This window comes from Lathamus discolor, chromosome 3 (genome assembly GCF_037157495.1).
Source record: "Lathamus discolor isolate bLatDis1 chromosome 3, bLatDis1.hap1, whole genome shotgun sequence".
In the NCBI taxonomy this organism is placed as follows: Eukaryota; Metazoa; Chordata; class Aves; order Psittaciformes; family Psittacidae; genus Lathamus; species Lathamus discolor.
In genome coordinates this window covers 89,362,604-89,382,734 of record NC_088886.1, presented here as the reverse complement: position 1 = coordinate 89,382,734, position 20,131 = coordinate 89,362,604, and the positions used below count along the sequence as shown (strand labels likewise).

The window sequence follows — 20,131 nt, the reverse complement described above, 5'->3', positions numbered from 1 at the left end:
TGGCTGATTAGGTACAGTAGAAGTTATTTCATTAGTTCGAAGACCATGAGCTTGAACCCTCATATTGACCTGAAAGTGATGTTTTATTCATATTGCAGTGTTGTAGTCAAAACTCCAGAAATAATTAAAAGGACAAGCCTCAAACCTTAGACCTTTGAATTATGAAGCTGGATACCCAGTTAATTATTGCACAATGGAAAAAGGGGAGTGGGGACTCAGCAGTCCTGATGTTACTATTGCATCTACCTGTGAAAAGCTGATGGGTGATCAAGTGCACACCAGTAAGTGTGTCTTCAGTTCCCAAAACATTCAGATGATTATTTTCACACATCACAGTTACAAAGCTTTCTTCTGGATTAAAATAAGTAAATAAATAAAAACAGACATTAGGTTAAATTCTGGCTCCCTCAGACTAACAAGGGGAAACTCCAAAGTTCAGTAGTTTCAGCTAAGATTCATCAGCAGTCAGTGACCAGCTCCCCACAGCCATTATTCAAATGGAACACAAGATGCCTGGATCTGCTGCAGGAATAAAATAAGATACTTTTCAAGAAAAAGCTGACAAAAAAACATGCCTGATTTTAGAAACTAGGTATCTAGTTGTCCTAGATACAAGCAGGAAGTCATCACAGTCAACAGTCAGTTTTTCCAGTCAACCTTTCAATCAGTTCCCTGAATTTTTATTAGCTGTTGTTTTTAAGTGGTCCTCAAGACTTGTTACCTTTCAAGCGTAATAAAGTGATTTAACCTGAAGAGCAAAGGCACATTTATATGAATGGTGAAGTTATTTAAAAAGCTGTCATCATCTGACAGGCAGATGATGATCCTAAGAAATGCTGAGGTAAAGACTAGGGAATAGGAACTCTGTTGATCCATGTTTACCCTTTCCAGCAGAAGTACATAGTGCTCTCCATATACCCAGCAGTCAAAGAAACCTGGTGAAAATTCAAGACAAACATTTACATCCTCAGTAATGAACACAGGTATCCCACACCATCCTTTTAATGTGATTTAGTCATATCTGTTCCTTTATGCACCTCATTGCCAATAATCATCTTGCTTGGACTTTGACAAGTCTCATTAATGTAGTAATTAGCTTTATACGAGATTTTCACATTCTAAATCAATTCAGGTAAGTGAGCTTCAATAAAACTTACAGAACACGTGCAAGATACATGAAACTATTCTCATGTTTTACTTATCAGCCAACTTTTCCAAATATCATCAGACTACAATTGTTTCAAATACTGAAGCATTGACTACCATCAGCAGATTCAAATTGTATATAATGTTACTGCCAGCACTCTTCCATTTCTGCAGGGTCTTTTTTACGAAAGAGAACTTTAAAGCCATATCTTGCTCTTAGAGCTACAGCATCAAAAAACATTTGCTGTTCCTCCAATGGATGTCATACTCTTCATTTGTTTATTTCTGTTGCTGTACCCTCAGTTGTCCCAGTATGGACCAGATATTCTTCTAAGTTGCCTGTTCCTTCCTTACCAATATATTCTTATCTTCCTAACATCTCCTTGCAGGCATTAATCTGCTTCTTTAAAGATTAAGTTACAAGAGACAGGAAACAGGACTACAAGCAAAAAAGAATGTAATCAATATGTGCAGTAGTTCTTACTACTCTTCTTATAGCACAACGCAATTACTTCTTATGTAAGTTGACATATTGATAAAGTTACAGTACAAGATATGTCAGATTCACAACTATGAAGCTGCTGGTTTGAACTAATCTACCAATATAAAAAAGCTCACACGAACTGAGTATGGTTTAGGGTCACCAGATCAGATCCTACTCCAGACCACAACTGGAGTGCACACCAGGAAGTCGTGAAAGTACAACACTATAGCCTCTATATTTTCCTAGGTCCCAGTGATCCCTGCACAGCTATGTATGAGATAGTGCAGTTCGTTGAGTACTTACTATGCCTGTGATGTTTAAATCCCCGTAAACCAGGATTAGGAAAGGACAAAAGGTACTTTAAAGCCACCTGTCATCATCTCACACTCATCCCAAGTTAAACACAGTGAAAGACTAGGGATTTGTAGGCAGTTTTCCATTTTAGCTTGACCTTTAGGTTCTAAAAGTATAATAATCAGGTTAAATTAGAAGAAAGCTATTCAAAATATTCTCTTTGGAATTCAGTTAAGGGTTACAATATAAAAAAAAAAGGGATTTTCCATATTCTAGACTACCAAAGAGAACCATTATTGTTTTGGAGGTTAAAAAACTTGTCACAACTGAACCATTTCCACACTCCATGCCCTTAATCATATGCTGCAGAAGATGCCTTTTTTTCCCATTACAAAAGGTAGCTTTCCATGGGTCATATTTCCAAAATCAGGCTAAAGAATCTATCATCCCAGCTCACATTTCACTATTTCTAAAAATAGAGGACATAAGGATATTTTAAGCAATGCTTTTCATTAAAACTTGGTATCTAGGAGCCTGATCATATTTTTACACTCTTCCATCCAATTAACTCTTCCTCCTAATTGAATCATTGGGTGCCAAACAAGCATGTAAAATTATTCTCATAATTGTTTAACTACTAAAGCCTGAATAATAACTACACTGGACCTCCCTTATTTCCAGTATTTTTAAGTAGTTTAGACATTAATATATACTTTGAGTTTTACATATGGACATGCATAGATTCTAAATACAAAATTTAAATGCCATCTTCTGCTCTGGAAAACAGTAATATATTAACTGATGCTTTCAACCTACTTACACAGATTTATGATAGAACCATTCTGCTATCATAACAACTGCTAGCTAGCTAGCTAAGTTCCACCTTCTGCTTTCAAAAATACAAAAGCCAGTAGTACATTTTAAAAAAGTATTAGCAGAGTCTAAAAACCAAATAAGCATTTGCAGAGTAAGAAAATTCAGTCCACACACTAAGATTTCATTCTGGTATCAAATCACTACTAGAAAACTAGCTTCCAAGCTACAAGGTGATTTACAGGGGTTATAGGAATCAGAGACACTTCTTCCTTTCCTTTCTCTTGCTACTTCTTTTCCATGGCATTCCCCCAGCAGCTGTTGGTCAGGACACAATCATAAGCAGCCCTTACTATGTGCATTATGTCTACAGGCAACCCAGGAACACAGCTATACTTAACTGAGAATACCTCCATTGGGTTCGATCCATTTTACATTTGTGAAGAACAAGATCAAACAAAAGTGACATTGACTCAGTGTGCACGGTCAGTAAATTTTACAGAAAAAAAAATGCATGGAATAATCATTTTAGATGACTTGGGGAGAGGAGTAAGGAAGAAGAAAAAAATATGGGTGCATTTTCCAGTGTCTCCACCACAGCCCATTTTCCCGATGTGCTCAGTCTGAACATGCTGTATAGCACAGAGACTCTCATGTCAGATTCCCAAACAGAAGCTTTACCCCTGATTTAAAGAGCTACAGGCATTCTGCATTTGTTATATTCTTGATAGATTTCTGGCACACTTGCTTGCTGAAGCACAAAATCAGCTGACAGCAGGTACGGAGCTTTCTGTACAAAATAGTCCAGAATTTTTAGGGACTTCATCGCTCACTATTGCTCTTGTAGCACCTACGTAACTTGTTGCTCAGTTTAGAATCCAGTCACAGAAGGGAGAGGCCAAAATTAAATGCAAATCACTATGAACAGTTTGAATACACTTAATATCAGCTTTGTGATTTTACCCAAGAAGATAATAAAAAATTACCTTTAATTTTAACATCATTTTGATCATTACATCTGCATTGCCCTATCTGCCAAACAAAGCAGAGATCTTTGCTACTGTCACTTGTTTCCTTAAGATAAAAAAAAAAAAAAAAAAAAACAACAAAACATTGGTGAGGACGATCAGAGGTAAAGTTTTGTGGGCAACAGTAGCATTTACATTTTCAGACTACTTAAGTTTGCAACTCTAATAGGTTGTTGAATTTAGTTTTTGTTTATCTAAACTATCTGCTGGAATCCTCTCAGATTTTGATTGGTGGTCCTTTTAGTATCTGGTATACAGAGTTTTCCTCACAATGAATGACAAAAATGAGTCAACAGAATCTTTTCTATCCATTCAATTGCAACATCAAAAAGGAGCTCAAACAAGCACTATTTTACTTGAATCTGAATCTGTGTTGTGACGTGCTAGAAGCTGACTCAAATCTGCAGCTAGAGTCTGCTCCTGTTCTCAGCAAATTTCTTCAGGTAAAAAAGGAGGAGATGGTTGGAAGGAAGCCTGTTTCTTTTAATCTTATCTAAGCACTCCTGAAAGGAGTTACAGCTGAAGATAAGGGATGTTGAGTCACATGCTTTTTCTGCCTTACAGTTCTTATCATGTATGGGGAATGATCCCATTTCTACAACACCAATTTTTAGCTACTGCAATTCTAGCATCTTTACAAGAGATGTTTCTGATACTCCCAAATATGAAGGGAACCAGACATAGTCATAACATTTGACTGTGATGGTAATTTTAGAGCTACCATCTACTGCCACTGCAATGCCAAGTAAAAAAAAAATAAAAGCCATGCTTGGCCTTTGAAGTGATCTTTACTTCAGCTGCCCCCGGCTAAAAGGGTTTAAGGGGAGGAGGAGAAATTTTTCCTGATCTCTGAGGTGACATTTAACAGACCTGGAAAACAGACATTGACTACAGGGGTCTACTCAGGAAGGCCTATGGCATGAATCTAAAAGCAAATACAATAGTAATGTATTCAGTACACTTAACATCTCATTCTTTGATGGAGGACTTCTTCCTTTTTGACTTTATCTTCCTTTTGATAGTAACCATTACCAACAGGGCTGAGATGGACCAAATACCTAACACAGTGAAGACTTTAGTTAAGAAACGCAGTACTCGATCTTACATCAAAATCCTTGTAAACTCTGCAAATTCCTCCTGCTTGCATTTGGCAGAGTAACTGTCTTAACTATGCCACAGCATGCTTTATATTACACAATGATCAAAACCAGGAGCAAGCACTTCTAGTTTAGGCAACTTCATTTCTCTATTACTATTATTTTAAAATCTTTCCACTAGAATTTTATATATTTAAAGTATATATATATTTCACTCCAGACAAGAGTTCTCAAGAGGCTCTTGAGCCAAGAATGCAAGAATGTCTAAGATCCACTGCTTTGCACCACACTAGAAGCACTACAAGCGACAGGCACTGCAGGTATAAGTGGTTGTTGCAATGCCTAGGCCAGGCTTCATGAGCATGCAATAAAAAAATACCACTGTTTCTTTTAATCTAACCTGCCTCATCCATCTTCTCCCAATTCCCAGTTACAGCTCAGAAGCATCATCCCAGAACTCAACAACCTCTATATAATTCATGGAAGCGAGTTTTGAAACATATTTTTGCAGCTCTGTCTGACAGCGCCCCCAGTACCTCTTATCTCTAGAAACCAATGTGAAGCTAGCAAAGATGCTCCACAAAAAAATCCACTAATTTGTAAGATATGAACCTGCAACTGACAAGCCACATAAAAACCTGGGTAGTCAGAACACAGAAGACACAATGCAGATGCTTCAGAAATCTGAAGTTTCTGTACATTCACAGAAGGTACTTCAACATTCTAATATTCAGCTTACATGTATTTGAAGTTATCTCACTTTAACGTAAAGTCTAAAGAATGTAAGAAATCGAGTTTCTTAAATGGAAATAAAGTTTCTTAACTTTAACTGTGAGGAACATTCCTTCCCAGTTATGTTAGCCTCATCAGTACTATCACCTCACTCTTGAAAAGCAGTTTAATCAGGGGAAAAAACTTCCCGAGAACATAAGCAGTAAATGCATATAATTAAAAGCAGTGGAGGAAGGAACAGACTGGCAGGCTACCTTTGGATCTCCAAAAAAGACAGGAAAGCTGAGCTTGTAATGTGCTCATTTTACAAAGATTCTGAAATTAATTTAAGTAGTATTATACCTTTATTCATTCCCTTGAACTTGATTATACTTTTCTGAAAGTCTTCATTCTCTGAGACAATTCAAAAGAAAATTTTAACCATGAAGACATTACAGAATCTTTTGAATCGGCATTTTTGTTTTAGCTGAATCACTAATAGTCTGAGCCCCATTCCCGAACAGAGCTTGGCAAAACTGATTTACTATTACTGGATGTTCCCCAAGTCTAAGTAATTTTTTTATCTCCCTGTCTGTCAGGTGAAGATATGAGCAACCTAAGATGTAATACACCCTTAGATATTTATTGTTATATGCAATATCCAAAACTCAGTTAAGAATACCTTTGGAAAGAGTGTAGAAATGTTATGTTCAAAAAAAAAAAAACCCCTTTATTTTCTGCACTGCAGAACAACTGAAGCTTTTCAAGTGGTTTTCACAAGAGAAGGCTGAAGGTCTGTCACATGAGGTTAACTCTAAAAAGGCCTAAGTTCTCATACAAAGGAAAAGTGCATGCAAAGGGCAGTAATACACTATGTAGGCTAGGTTAACCAACAAAGCCTGTATCTCAGGCATTCCAGCAGGCAATGCTATTCGTACAAAAGATCTTAAACACTACCGCTACCCCTCCCACCACCCTTTTTCCTCTACTTCAGGGACACCTCTGGTAGCCAACACTCCATTACAGGCCCGTGCTTGCTCAGCAGTTTTTGACATTATTTATGTCAACATAAATTTTGACAGTATTTATGACAACATTGCACAGCTCAGGCAGGAGGAAAGATCAGCTATTCCATACTACATCTATGCAGTCGATAGGTAAAGTATAATGCCCAAACAGGTCATTCTACAGAAAAAACACAACTATATAACCACCACATTACATGTTTTGGTCTCTTTTTGAAGTGAAGAGGCCATATTCACAGCAGTGTTACTGCTACATAACAGATCAATTTCCAAATTTTTTTAAAAAGGAAGTGTTTTAGCCAAAGTACTGATACTAATAGCTTCACCAGTAATGCCAAAAGCGAAGCTCTGCAGTAAGCAACGCTGCCAAAACGTTCATTCTTGAGTCAAGACTGCCACCCAGTGGCAGTATCTTTTAACTGGTTTTGGTACACCTGATTTTTAAGAATTGAGATTTCACAGTGAGATTCTACTGTAGGCTTTCAGCCTTCACTTCTAAAAACCACTTGAAAAGCCTCAGTTTTTCTATAGCATACATAGTATAAAAATAAATCAGATCAAACCTCACACTATATATAAACTTACTTGTTTCCTTAGGAGCAACTAAGAAGTCATGTTTTGTAGCAACTATGCAAATGTATTTAAGAAGTTTAGAATACCACAGGCTTTAAAAAAATGTATAGAATCTAGTCCCACCTCTTTAATCATTATGGTTAATAATAGATGATAATACCAGGAGAGTAGAAAGAAGTTTTGATATTAAAAAACTGTGATAGGTTAACTACTTCAGAAATGGGCATCTATTTTCTGTATATCTACATAATCCTATTTACAAGGATTACAAAATGCAAGCATGGTATTAGATTCCAGCATTACTGATTAATTAGTGACTGATTTCACTTGACACAACATTAATATATAGGTTCTAGCCATTGAACTTCAACCTAACCCCAAGGGCAGTAGTTTTCTTGCAGAGGTAGAATATACAACACATTTAAAATTATCATAGATGGAAAAAATATGAGTTTACTTTCTATAGCTCGCTTCTTTTACTCAAAAGTATTGATACCATAATAAATACCTATGTTGCTTTTGGCTGAGGTAGATCTAATTTTCCTCATAGTAGCTACTATGTGGCTATGCCTTGGATTTGTGCTGATAAGACAGGGAAGTTTTCGTCACTGCTGAGCAGTGCTTACAGAGTCCAGGTCTTCTCTGCCTCTCACCCCATGCCACCAGTGAGCAGGCTGGGGGTGCACAAGAAGCTGGGAGGGAACACAGTCAGGACAGCTGACCTCAACTGGCCCAAGGAATATCCCATACCATATGGCATCATGCTCAGCATATAAAGCTGAGAGAGGAAGAAGGAGGGGGGGCACATTCAATGATGGCGTTTGTCTTCCCAAGTAACCATTATGCATGATGGAGCCCTGCTTTCCTAGGGATGGCTAAACACCTGCCTGACCATAAGAAGCAGTGAATGAATCCCTTGTTTCGCTTTGCTTGTGCGCACAGCTTTTGCTTTAGCTATTGTCTTTATCTTACTTTTATTCTTCCAGTTCTCTCCCTGATCCCACCAGGGTGGCAAGACAGTCACTGGATGTGTGGGGTTCAGTTGCCAGCTGGGATAAACCACCCACACAAGTCTGTTTTGACTGGGGGAGTATCATTAAATCTGAGAGACAGGTAAGTCACATAAGCTTGTGAGATACCTCAAAATAAAAAGGCTTATTTTATCCTCCATCAAAGATACAAGCTGGTACGATTTTGTCCATGAATTGTGCCTTCACAGACATAACCACATAGATTTAAGTTTTCAGCTTATACAAAGATGGTATGGATGAGTTTTGCAATAGTAGCAACAAGCTCCTTCTTTATCATTTGCCCATCTTTGGTAAATGCTCAGCAGCATGACCCTTCAATATAGCAGAATGATGCAAATATTAGGCTATCATGACAAGTGCTTATTATTTCACTATCAGCAGTTTAGCAAATGCATTGAAGCCTTAAGGCAGTACATACCAGACTAACAGAATGAGATTCTCCATTAAAAGGTGGGAAAGTATCATCAATCCAGCAAAGTTGTGTTTTATCTCTTAAAATACAACTTTGCTGGATTGGCATTACTATTTTACCAGTTAAAACACAAGAGAATCACTTCTTTCAGAGATAGTAGGTTTCTCATAAGCAGTAAAAACTTTAATACCCTGAAAAGTCTGAGACAAAAGTCTCCGAATTTTGAGTATGAGCTGCAGTTAGTTTTCCTTAGACAGTACATCAGTTTCAAAAATAGTATCTTGAAATTATTTGCAATAACATCAGGAGGAGATTATGCAAATAAATCCTCTCTCAAAATCATTTTAAATGGAATGTGAATACTGCACATGATGCCAGTTATGAAGTGTCAGTTGCTTAATCTGAAGTGTGTCAGCTTCCCATATGAATAGTAACAGGAGAAAGCAGCAGAGGCACAAACAAGCTACCAGGAGAATTTTCTTTAGAGTGCAACCCCCAGCATAGTACTCATAGTCTATAGGATTATGTGCATCATTTCCAGTGAAGAATCCAGAAGAGCTATTGCTGAAAAGATACCCAGTTCAGCAACAGCACAGGATAGCAGTACTGTGGTGGCTTCTATACATCCAAATATCTGTAGGTGGGTCAATAAGATCACCTGCTTAAACAGAAACCACTTTGAAATAAGCCATTCAGAGTACCAGTAGTTTTTAATATTTTTTTTCTATAGCTCTTTAAAGGCACAGGATAACAGCATGTGGATTTAAAAAACACTAGCAGTCACATAATACTGGAGTATAAAATTTAGTACCGGTACCATGTATATCTGGTGCAAAATGTTACATTTACTTTTACTATACGTAAACTGGGTTGCTAGAAGCTTGCTACTAATACCAATAAAGGTGCAAAGATCCTTCCTGTGTAGCAGTTATTCTTTCGTGCATTGGGTCCATGTCTGTAGCTGGCAGTGGCTGATAACCTAGAAGAGATATGATACAAGTACATATACCTGGGAAAGTGCAAGGACACAAAACTATCCTTTTGTCCTTCCTGTTGAGTAATATACACAGCTGAAAACTTAACTACCACTATCCCACATTCAATCAGCAATTACATGTAAAAATAATGCAAATAATTTTGAAACACTAGACTATTTCTATTCAGTAGCCAAGTACCCTCAACTTCTATAAGCACACAAGCCATTGATATTTTCAAGGCCCCTTGCTACTGCTTTGGTATTAATTAATCTCTGCATAGCTCTGGAAACAGGGAACATCTTCCTGTCCCCTTTTGATATCCAACAAGGACTCCATAGCCTGAATTGAGGGAGAAAACACTCCTTTAAGAGTGATACTCCTATCATATGCACAAAGAGAAAGCACTTGAATTATTTGCAAAAATTACTTCCAAATTTTTTTCCATGTCTACACTTCAAAATGTCTACACTTCAGAGGTAAAGCAGACAAGTTTCACTATGAAGTAAGGCCTTGAAGTATATACTATGACTACAGTTGGCAATAATAAGGTTCATGTGGCAATTAAAGTATATAAAGTCATGCTAACCTTCAGACTTCTTGGTATCTTGTAATAATGAAAAAGAAGCTGTAGGCAAAACTTCTTCAAGTTTTACTTGCATAAGTTATTTAACATTTAACTTAAGAACTTGTAAAGACATGACATCCCATCTTAAATTCCACTAACATTTAAACTAACAATCATATGGTTTTATGTATAGATAAAGAAAGAGAATACATCAGAGCCTTACCAGTTGTTTTCTTCTCTGGCACATGGAGTTAACAAGTCCATAACTACCTTAACACATTTCTTTGAATTCAGGAGCTTCAGCATGGAGAGCTGCAAACCTAACCGATATAAATTTAAAAAATTTTATGGAAACAAAATTATCATTGAAACAAACCCCATCACCATTAATAGCTTAGTTTCTATAGCAATCAGAGCCAGAAAAAAAAAAATCTACTTGGTTTTTTGGTAGGCTAGATACAAAGGATTACAGAAGAATGTACTTCGACTGGAAGATGTTTACAGAGAATTATTAATGTCCTTCGATAAGCCTGTTCTTACCTAAGGGAACCAATGCTTTTCTTCACTACAAAAATCCTTGTTATACTAGCACTGAATGTGTTAATGAATAAACATTTAACTTTTATTAATGCATAAGCATTTCAAAACACATGTTCCCTCAGCTTCACACCTCGGACTGTATTCCTCACTCCCACAGAGGATTGTATGGCTATTATCAGGTACTTAAGCAACTTAGTAAATCAACTCTGCAGTAGGAACCAAGTCTCTACTGCAGTAAGCCACTGGCCATTTTGTCTCTAGCAACATCTATTGTCTCCACTCTTGTGGAAAAATTCCTCTCGGGTTAAATTGCCTTTTGCCTCCCAGACTTAAGAGTCCGAAGTGCTGAGAAGAGCCAAGCTGGTCGCCCTCGGAAGAGGAATTGCATGCAGAAGTACTGCAGCAGTTCCAGCTCTATGCACCAGCTCACCAACAAACCCATTACACTTCGCTTTGAAAACTTTCTCTTGCTCCCTCACGGAACCGGCGGGAACAGCCAGCGCCCTCCCCTCAAGCCTGGACGCCTCCCGGCACGCATTGCTGCAGGATCGCCCCCGAGTGGGCCTATCGTGGCCCCCGGTCCGTCTCTCCGCCCCACCCCCTCGCCCGGCCCTAAGGACTTGTGGGGCACGCCGTGGAGTCGGTCTTACCTGCTCACTTTTCTCACGATATCAAAGGCAGTTTAGCTTTTACCAAGGTTCGGTTTATCACCACAGATCATAAGCCACCTTCGCAGTCATCTTCTGTAATGCCTTCACTAAAGTCCTCTAAGTCAGACCCAAAATCAGGTTCTGAGCTTAAGTTTTAAGGCTAAAAAGCAAGATCCAGCTGGCTCAGTGCTCAGAATAGTTAATAGAGAGGATTAAATGCTGCCTACTGCTGTCTGTTGTATCTTGCAATACCACTCAATTGCATTTCATTAAGCTCTCAACTCACCAAGCTAAAATACGTATTCCTTCTGCACTAATGTGTACCTACATGTAAAAACATATTCATGGAGCACACTACAGGCACACCTAAAGGAAAAAAGCCATTTGAACACCATATAGAACGGATTAATAGATCAGAGTTCCTCCTAACAGAAACAGTTCTATGCTGTTTACATTCTACAAGTTTTCTATTACAAGTGTTTAAACAAACTCATCTTTTTTAAAACTTCTGAATGAGGTAGTTTGCTAATTTATGAGACTGAAAACCTACCATGGCTCCAGCTACAAGCAAATGGTGTGCAACAGGGCTGATGTTTCACACAGGGAGCACTAATGGGTTTGATATTGACACCCACTGGCATTCAGATGCCACCAGCCTTCTTGCCAAGCTGTAAATAATGGCACCAGCTCTGTCAGGAGCAGCAGTAGCAGCTGCATCCCCAGGGTGGGAGGCACAAGGGCACCCCAGCACGACAGCAGAACAGGGCCTCACAGCCAGTGCCCACTGCCCCCAGCCCAGGGTGTCAGGCTCCTCTATGGAGACATGACAGAATATCATCCACAGGTCAGCATGTCCAGGCAGAGCTGTGGCAGAGCCAGTGACCAACATTCCACAGCACCACTAGAGCTAAGACTGATGACCTCAGGCTGAGCTGAAATGGAGTCTCAGACCCATGGGCAGGGAATTGGGTAGGGGTAGCAGGGGAGACTGGTCAGGGCAATTAAATCTTATTAGTGTATTAAGGGCTCTGAGTGCTCATTTACTAGCCCAATACTACTATGAGCTCAGAGTCTAATGCTTACTTTTATGAGCACTTTATACAATCTGCAGATCAAAAAATGCAAATTCAGGCATTTACGCAAGCTTAGCATTACACTGATGTCATGGTTTAAGCCCAGCTGGTAGCTTAGCACCACACAGCCATTCTCTCATTACTCACTGCCTGATACACAGCCTGGCCCGAGCAGCAATGGCCTTCTGGGTAACTGTGGTATGGAATACTCCTTTGACTAGTTTGGGGCAGTGTCCTGTCTCTGTTTCCGCCTCACTTCTTGTGCCCCTCCACACTGGCAGAACATGAGACCGAAAAGTTCTTGATAGGGATAAGTGCTACTTAGCAACAGCTGGAAACATCGGTGTGTTATCAGTGTTTTTCTCAGACTAAAACCAAAACATAGCAATGCACCAACGACTAGGAGGAGAAAAAGAACTGTTACAGGTGAAACCAGGGCAACTGACAACAATGGCTGCAAGGTAAATGTTCATGATTTTATAACATCATAAATGATTGCCTGTTAGGAAGACAAAATCTTATTCCCAATACTAAAAGGATTACAACTTCAGAACTGTATGGAACTCAACTTTTTCTGTCAAATATCATTTTAATTTGCAAAATACTGTGTACTACATACAGCAACATGCTTTAACTTGCCAAATATGTTTCCAGCAGAGTAATTCCTCTTTCAGTTATCAGACAATATCTTCTCTAAATGTGCTGGGTGAGATTAAGGCATGTGCTTTTTACTGCAACTCCACTTCCTGAACAACATAATTCCTGTATTTAAAAAGGAATAGTGTAAGAGAGTTTTGTATTGCTAAATAAGTTATCATGCTGTTGAAAATCAGGCAGGTGGAAGAAAATGGCTGTGCAAAATACACCTTACAATAGGAAGTAACTGAGATGCAACAGTAAATTCAAAAGAATTACTTGTCTAAGTACATTTACATTGGCACCAATGTAGCAAATAAAATTTTTAAGATTTGGTTTAGGTTTCATTTTAAGAGTATTCTTGATCTAGTTAAATGTTCAATATTATCAAATGTTCAGTCAAATATTTAGTATGTTAAAAGTCTATCTGTACCCTTTCATTTATATGCTTTCATTCCCTTGTTAGGCAGAATGCTACAAATACTTTTGAAAATAACTGTTATTCATGTATAAATGTGTTTACATACTTCGGCTGTAAGGTGGAAAATATCTCCTAGTGAGGGAAACTATAAATGAAAGGAGAACTATTAGAATAAAAGTAGAAGTAAGTAGATATTTTCAAAACTGAACATGAATATCATGATATCACACACAGACAGATTATGAATATTTACTTACCACCAAAATGCTGAGTGAGCTTTTGGCGGTATTGTAATTAGGCAAAATGGGCAAGTACTGAACTCAGCCTTCTCCCTTCTGTGCTGTGTTAGGGTTTAAGTTTTCTCACTGCATGTCTGGAAAAAATGTTGCAGAAGGGCAATATTAAAAACAGGGGAAATGGAGAGCCAGATTCATACCAGCTGCAAAAGAGAAGGCCATGTTTACCACTCCAGTCCCAAAGAATAATTAAAATCTTTGCCATCAAGGACCGTGCTTACATTTTCCATTGTACAATAAAGCTGATTTGCTTTGATCAGCTCTTACAGACTACATGCTGAAGATTTGTACCAAAAACCAAAGACAAAATCCTGTCCTTTCTGGAATGAACAGTTACACCACTACCTTTGAATACACCAAGATTTCATTATAGGTTTTTATAAAGCTGTGCTGTTAAGAGATCATTTTCAGATACAACAATCAGGTTTTGTCACAGAACATAGGTCCACATTAAAAACATTTTAAAACTGCAGCAGTAACAGTTAATAAATAAGAGTCAATTTCTAAAGACTTACCATACTAAGCTGACTGTTTAACCTGAATCCTGAATTGTCAAATCCACTAGAACACATTTTGCAGTCAAAAGGTACAGTTTTCTACTTTATCCTTCTTCAATTACAATCATCAGTGAAGCTTTGACTTTTTGAAGTTTTCCAGTTCTATTACTTCAAACTTTTGAATCGTTTTTCCTAAAATTCATATGTGTGGTATAACTTACAGGACTGTGAACTCCATTCTTTATAACACTGCTCTTTAATATCAGGATTCAAAACACGGTAAATGGTGTGCTTTCATTATTTTACAAGTTCAAGTCAGGTAAGTTTTTGTTTCTTCTGGGCACTTTGGTCATGTACTGACGTGTGTAGTATAATGGAATAAACAGTCTTGAAATACCATTACAACATGATGCAGTCAGGTTAAATGGTCAAGACTATCTTGAGGCCATGAAACACTAGAAGAAGATTGTGTGAAATGTGCATTATTTTTAACAGTTCACAGCAGACAAGATATGTGCGTTATTCACACTGAGGTGGCAAAAAACTTGGTGGTAACACATTTCAGAAGCATCATGTCAAGCTCTTTGTGACAAAAAAAATTACCATCAGAGCAAAGGAAAATCAGAAGCATATTCTGTCTGTTTCATACTACTCCAAAAAACAGACTCCCTGGTTGTTGAGTATTCTTTTAGCATATAAAATATTCAGATGATATTTTGCCACCTATGCTGGTTCAGGATTACTCCATCTCCAGCCCTGTCACAGGCTTGTTGGACAGCTGAAGAAGGACTAGTCAGGGCTCTGTCACATTCTAGTGATATGATATCATGCTAGAAGACATTGTTTATCCATTTTATCAGAAATTACTCAAGGCTTCTCGGTAATGTACTGAATTTTGCTAAAACAATGGATGAATTGGTCGCAGTTGAGCCAGACCAGGCTGTAAGAGGCACCCAGAGAGGTGATGTACAGATGAAGAGAGTACCAGGAAAGATGTTTGAACTGTCAGGCTTGGTGCTGCTTCTGCCCATTGGGAAGTGGTCGTGAGGGCTATTGCTGACAAGAGAGGTCACACTACACTGTGGCAACTGGGATCTGTAAACTCTAAATCTTCCTTCATTGTCCCCTCAAAGTGGCCTTGCAACCTCCTGCAGCTCTGAAGCTGTCACTACATATCCAATGATAACAGCAGTGACAAAAGGGTGTAATATCACTTTGGTTTCCCTTCTTAACAGCGCTTAAACACACTCAGTCACAGAAAGAGTGTATCTTTCTACATGATATCTCTATTCATGGTTCTAAAATGATATGAAATTCCCTTTGGTTGAGTATAGCCTATTTAGCCATTGTTTTAAATAGCCGTCATATGCCCCTTTATTCTTTGAAAAAATGTTAGGCCTAATTTTTCAGATTGAAATGCTGAGATCAGATAGCTGAGAACTCTTGGATTTCAAACAGTGATGCAAAAAATCTTAAGATCTGGATATGCAGTAATATTTGTGACCTCAGTTTCTGTTGATGCAATTATAATGTAGCCTTTATATTCATTTCAGTATTTGACTCCTGCAGAGATTACCAATCTTACTGCCAACTGGTATCATGTTGGAAGCATATGTGAGCTTGGGTACTTGGGCTCAACTTGGTCAACTAAATACGCAAGTCTGTAGAGTCAGTTCCCAGAGACATCTGAGATACTTAAATATGTTTAAATATCAGGTGAATAGAAATGGAATTCTGTGCTGAAGTATCTGATGTCTAGGTTCCTTAAGACAAAATGTGGAACTTTTTTTCCTTAAAGAAAAAAAAAAACAAAAAAGAATTCTAGCAATAACTTTATAACATCTAAATGACAGGGTAAATGTTCCTAATCATAGTTTTCAAGACACTTATTCTATTTTAAAAGTGCGTACAGTGTAATGCCATTAGAACATTAAATAAGCAGTTGCTAAAGTTTGTAGTAAATGAGGCAGGAAAGCTTGCTGTTAATTTTTACCTTTAGGAGTTATATTAGGTGCATCAATGCATTTATATTTTACATTGGTATCATGTGTGTTTTGATAAACTGTCACCATAAGAACAGTGAAGGTATTGAGAACATCACAACTTCAGAAGATTGCAAGTCTAGAAGTGTACTGTATGGTATGTCACATACCTGGAATTCTGCACAGAATAATACCATGCATCCCACAAAACAGGTATAAAAATGTGGAGGCCCCACTAAGCCTTTAAAATTGCACCTGGAAAAAAAAAAAACCTGAAAATTGTCCTGAGGGTAAACATCATTCATTAATAAAAAAAAATACCCTGAAGCCAAGAACTTGCTGCTAAACATACAAGCAGAATAGTTTTTAATTAGGGAATTATTGCCAGCTATGTTTTAAGGTAGGAATTAGCAGTAAAAATGAAAGAATGACAATGTTTTGCTTATGGAAGGCACATAATCCCAACCATAGTCAACATGCTTTTTCTTGCTAGAATTAGATTTTTTTCTCAGTATGATTTAGGGGCTATGTGAGATTTATTATATCTATTTCAGTTAAACATTGACGTGTTCATATTTCCTAAAGGGCAAAAAAATGCCTTTTCATTCCTTGCTGTAATGAAAATCTAAATATGTCAATGTAAGCGTAGAGAAATAAAAGTGGCTGAAGAGAAGTAAGCATCAATTCTTCCCAGCCTTGAAAGAAGATTCTTTCTTAGCTGTAACTGTAGCATAACTAGCTGTATCTGAGCTAGTTTCACCTTAGGTAAAGATGAGCAGCCATACAATATGCAGGTCTGTACTTCAGCCATCCCAGTTCACCAATTTAGCACTAATTATATCTAGCAAAGATGGAAAATAGAAAACAATTAGAACAATAGCAAACGGCTTCAGCATCTAGCTGCATTATCCTACTAGTCCCTCCCACCTATTTAATTTGGAGCCAAAGCTGTATGCTTTCCTCACAGTCATCTCTCCCTCCTTGGCTGTGAGTGTCCTAAGTGGGCTGAGGAGGTGGACATTTAAGATGGAAAGGCAGACAGCAGTTAACACTGGGGCTTCTTAGTGGGCGTGTAGGTGGAAAATGATGGGTCCACAGTAAACAAAACAAATAAACAAAAATGTGTAGGTGTGTATTTTTGTGAAGAAGAGCAACTTGTTTAGTATGTTCATTTGTAATGCAAAAGCTTTCCAAGGATATTTGAAGAATTAGGTGACAAGCAGCAAATGCTGATAAAAGACACAGCCTTCTGGATCCATAGCCACCTAGCTTAGATTTTGAAGGCAGCATACTATGTGCCGGTCCTTGTTCTCTAGCTGTTTCAGGCTTTGAAAGAATTGGTGTGACAGACAAGCCTGGAGAAACTGTACAGCTTTCAGGCTGCTCAGTTGTTTTTTGATGTCCTCAGGGTGGGCAATCTCACCAGCAACTGACATTTCAGTTGGCCTTGTCCATGGGACAGTAAATATCTTTCTACTCCAGCAGTAGCGGGAATCTGTCTTTTGGTCTAAAAGAGATCCTCCAGACATGGACTGCTATGATGATATTGAAAGCATGACGCCTAGTACCAAAAGCTGCCATGCTAAAGCATGACAGATGCTCACAAGTATAGGGGTAAAAGATGTGTGGTAGTGATCAAAGAAAAGAGTGACCACAACTGGGCTGGTGTGTAGGGAAGTCTGCTGGGGTGAGAACAGTCCTCTTGCATATATGTGCAAGTACGGATGAGGATTTCTGTGTTGAAATAGCTGTGGGGGACAAAACCTAGGATGCATGTGCATAGCCTGGGGAAGAAGAGAGGAGTGGGTGGGAGTTGAGAAGGGGGAGCCAGGACTGCTGTTCTTCCCCTTTCTCTGTGCCTCTGTCTTCTGGCCCCTCCTGACACATGATACCAATTCTCACAGGAGGTTGGAGCCCAACTTCTCCCTCCTTTCCTCACAGAGTATCCAGCACAGCGACAGCGCAGCTGTCAGCAAGCCCAGGGCAGCATCCTCCATATCCGCACAGCCTTCTGCTTATGAACATCAAGGTAAGAACCCCCTGTCCTCTCAGTGTCTGTGGGCACTAGAATTCCTGCCCTAAACTAGTAGAAGCTGAGATACCTTGCAGATAACGGCTGTGTTAGGGACTTCTATGAGATACTCACTTCTGGCAGGTTCATTCTTGCCACTGAGTTGCCCTTTTGCTATGTGTTCTGCTTTCCTGGGGAGACCCTGCAGGGAGCTGACCATGAAACCTTAGTGGGGCTGGACTGACTTGTCAGTCCCTCGGCAGCCTGTGAGCTGCTCCGCATGTGTCTGTGAGGCCAGGACAAACATCTCCTGTCCCTGCAGAAGGGAGCCTGCCTTGCAGGTAGCAGTGGAGCCCACATGTCTCCAGGGCTGCGCAGCAGGTACTGCCTGGACAGCAATCTCTGACCATTCCTCTGTAGGACTGCTGAAGACAGGGGGGCTGTGATAGCAAGACATATGCATGACACTCAGTTCTTAAGTAAGGAGAACAGGGGAAAACTTGTGTCTGCTTCTGTACCTCCTTCTCTCCATGCCAGCTCTCGAAAAAGCAGATGTAAAATAGAACCACCCCTGTGAATGACACTTGGGATTCACACTGCATCCACATGGGTACAGTCAAGGTTAAGGATTCTGAGAAGGGCTGGTTGTACAACCAACCAGCTAACAGGCAGTGAGAGAGAACTGAAGTGTGTTTGCGAAATGTTTGTCTCCAGTTTGTCATGTGCTAGAACGATATGCAGAATGCTTGAAAAACACCCCAGTATGTCTTTGCTTATTATTTATTACATATTTTGGAAACGATCTTGCCAAAAGAAAATAAAATCAGCTGGGTTTTAAGGACTATATTTTAAAATACAGCCTGCTAAGCAACCTGTTGAAGAAAGGTTGCTTAGCAGCAAAATGAAACGTTTTATTCCCCTTGTACTGCTGTACTTCTGTATTATTATTTGTATTGTTTAGGAAACAAACCAAACAAATGATGTTCTTCAGATTCTGGTGGCTTTTGTGGATACTTGGACACCATGAGTTTTTAGCAGAAAATCTCAGGGAAGAAAAAAGATACGGGTTGAGAAGAGCAAAACCTAAACACATTCTGTCAAACACTGTAGAAAAATATCCCAGCCCAAGTGATCAAGGTGAATATTGTCATTTTAAAACAGTGTGAGTTGGTTACCTCCTCTCCCACCCCTTCCCCTTCTCTCTCCCCTCGTCCCTCCCCGCCCCCAACCCCGATTCATTTATTTGGATTCTGCACTATGTGGCTAACTTGTCCTTTAAGGTATTGCTTATAATCAGCTAGACTCACCTCATCCTACATTTTCACATGCCTTATTTTTGCACTTTTGTCTTTCTGCTCCCATCTTTCTCGTCCCCTTTTGTGTATTTCAGAAAAAGAGATTGCTTTGGGGCTTTACTGTGGTATGGCTGATAGCCTGTTATTGTCATATAACCGTATGCCTATAGAAGTAATGTCAGTAGTTCAGAAAATTAATACTCTGCAGATCCTGCTTTTGAAAACTTCCATGTCATTGTGTCAGTATCAGGGACAAAATCTAGCTCCGTCAAACTACATTCCAGTGTCTTATTCAGTAAGAATCATTCTGTAGATGACTTCCACCTTCCCAGTCCTCATCCTGGTAGGATATTCAGTGAAATATCAGGCAAGAGGACATAATGAATATATAAAACCACTACATTGCATCTCATTTTATACTACATGACATAACCTCACCTTCAGTTTCTTATTCCCTGGGGCATCTGTTCTGGAGCAAATTCCTCTATATGCTCTATCTTCATGAGGGGCTCACATTTGTGATGACAGATGTTTAAAATAACTTCACTCACAATTTTGAAGCCTGAAATACATG

General features: G+C 38.9%; 1 protein-coding gene and 2 long non-coding RNA genes across 8 annotated transcripts in view; 1 reads left to right on the top strand and 2 right to left on the bottom strand.

The window, feature by feature from the left end:
- Positions 1-9,349: 9,349 nt before the first annotated feature.
- LOC136009950 (uncharacterized) lies at positions 9,350-11,234 on the bottom strand. Its single transcript, XR_010610710.1, has 3 exons — positions 10,697-11,234; positions 10,380-10,476; positions 9,350-9,593 (listed from the first exon to the last, which is right to left on the bottom strand). It is a non-coding gene; the product is annotated as an uncharacterized LOC136009950 (long non-coding RNA).
- A 1,771-nt stretch (positions 11,235-13,005) lies between these two features.
- Positions 13,006-20,131, bottom strand: part of LOC136009949 (uncharacterized) — a 40,727-nt gene continuing 33,601 nt past the window's right edge. For 5 of the 6 annotated variants that reach the window (XR_010610703.1, XR_010610706.1, XR_010610707.1 and 2 more), the window contains 4 exons: positions 19,996-20,119; positions 16,422-16,506; positions 13,734-13,849; positions 13,006-13,181 (listed from right to left, as the gene is read on the bottom strand). This is a non-coding gene — a long non-coding RNA (uncharacterized LOC136009949). Of the gene's footprint in view, positions 13,182-13,733; positions 13,850-16,421; positions 16,507-16,868; positions 17,093-19,995; positions 20,120-20,131 lie in introns of those variants that run through there. The other variant, XR_010610704.1, reaches the window with a different exon arrangement.
- The window catches only part of COL28A1 (collagen type XXVIII alpha 1 chain), a 31,650-nt gene continuing 30,761 nt past the window's right edge, over positions 19,243-20,131 (top strand). Inside the window, exon 1 of the mRNA XM_065670446.1 lies at positions 19,243-19,399. Coding sequence (XP_065526518.1) covers positions 19,243-19,399 — 157 coding nt within the window. The remainder of the gene's footprint in view (positions 19,400-20,131) is intronic.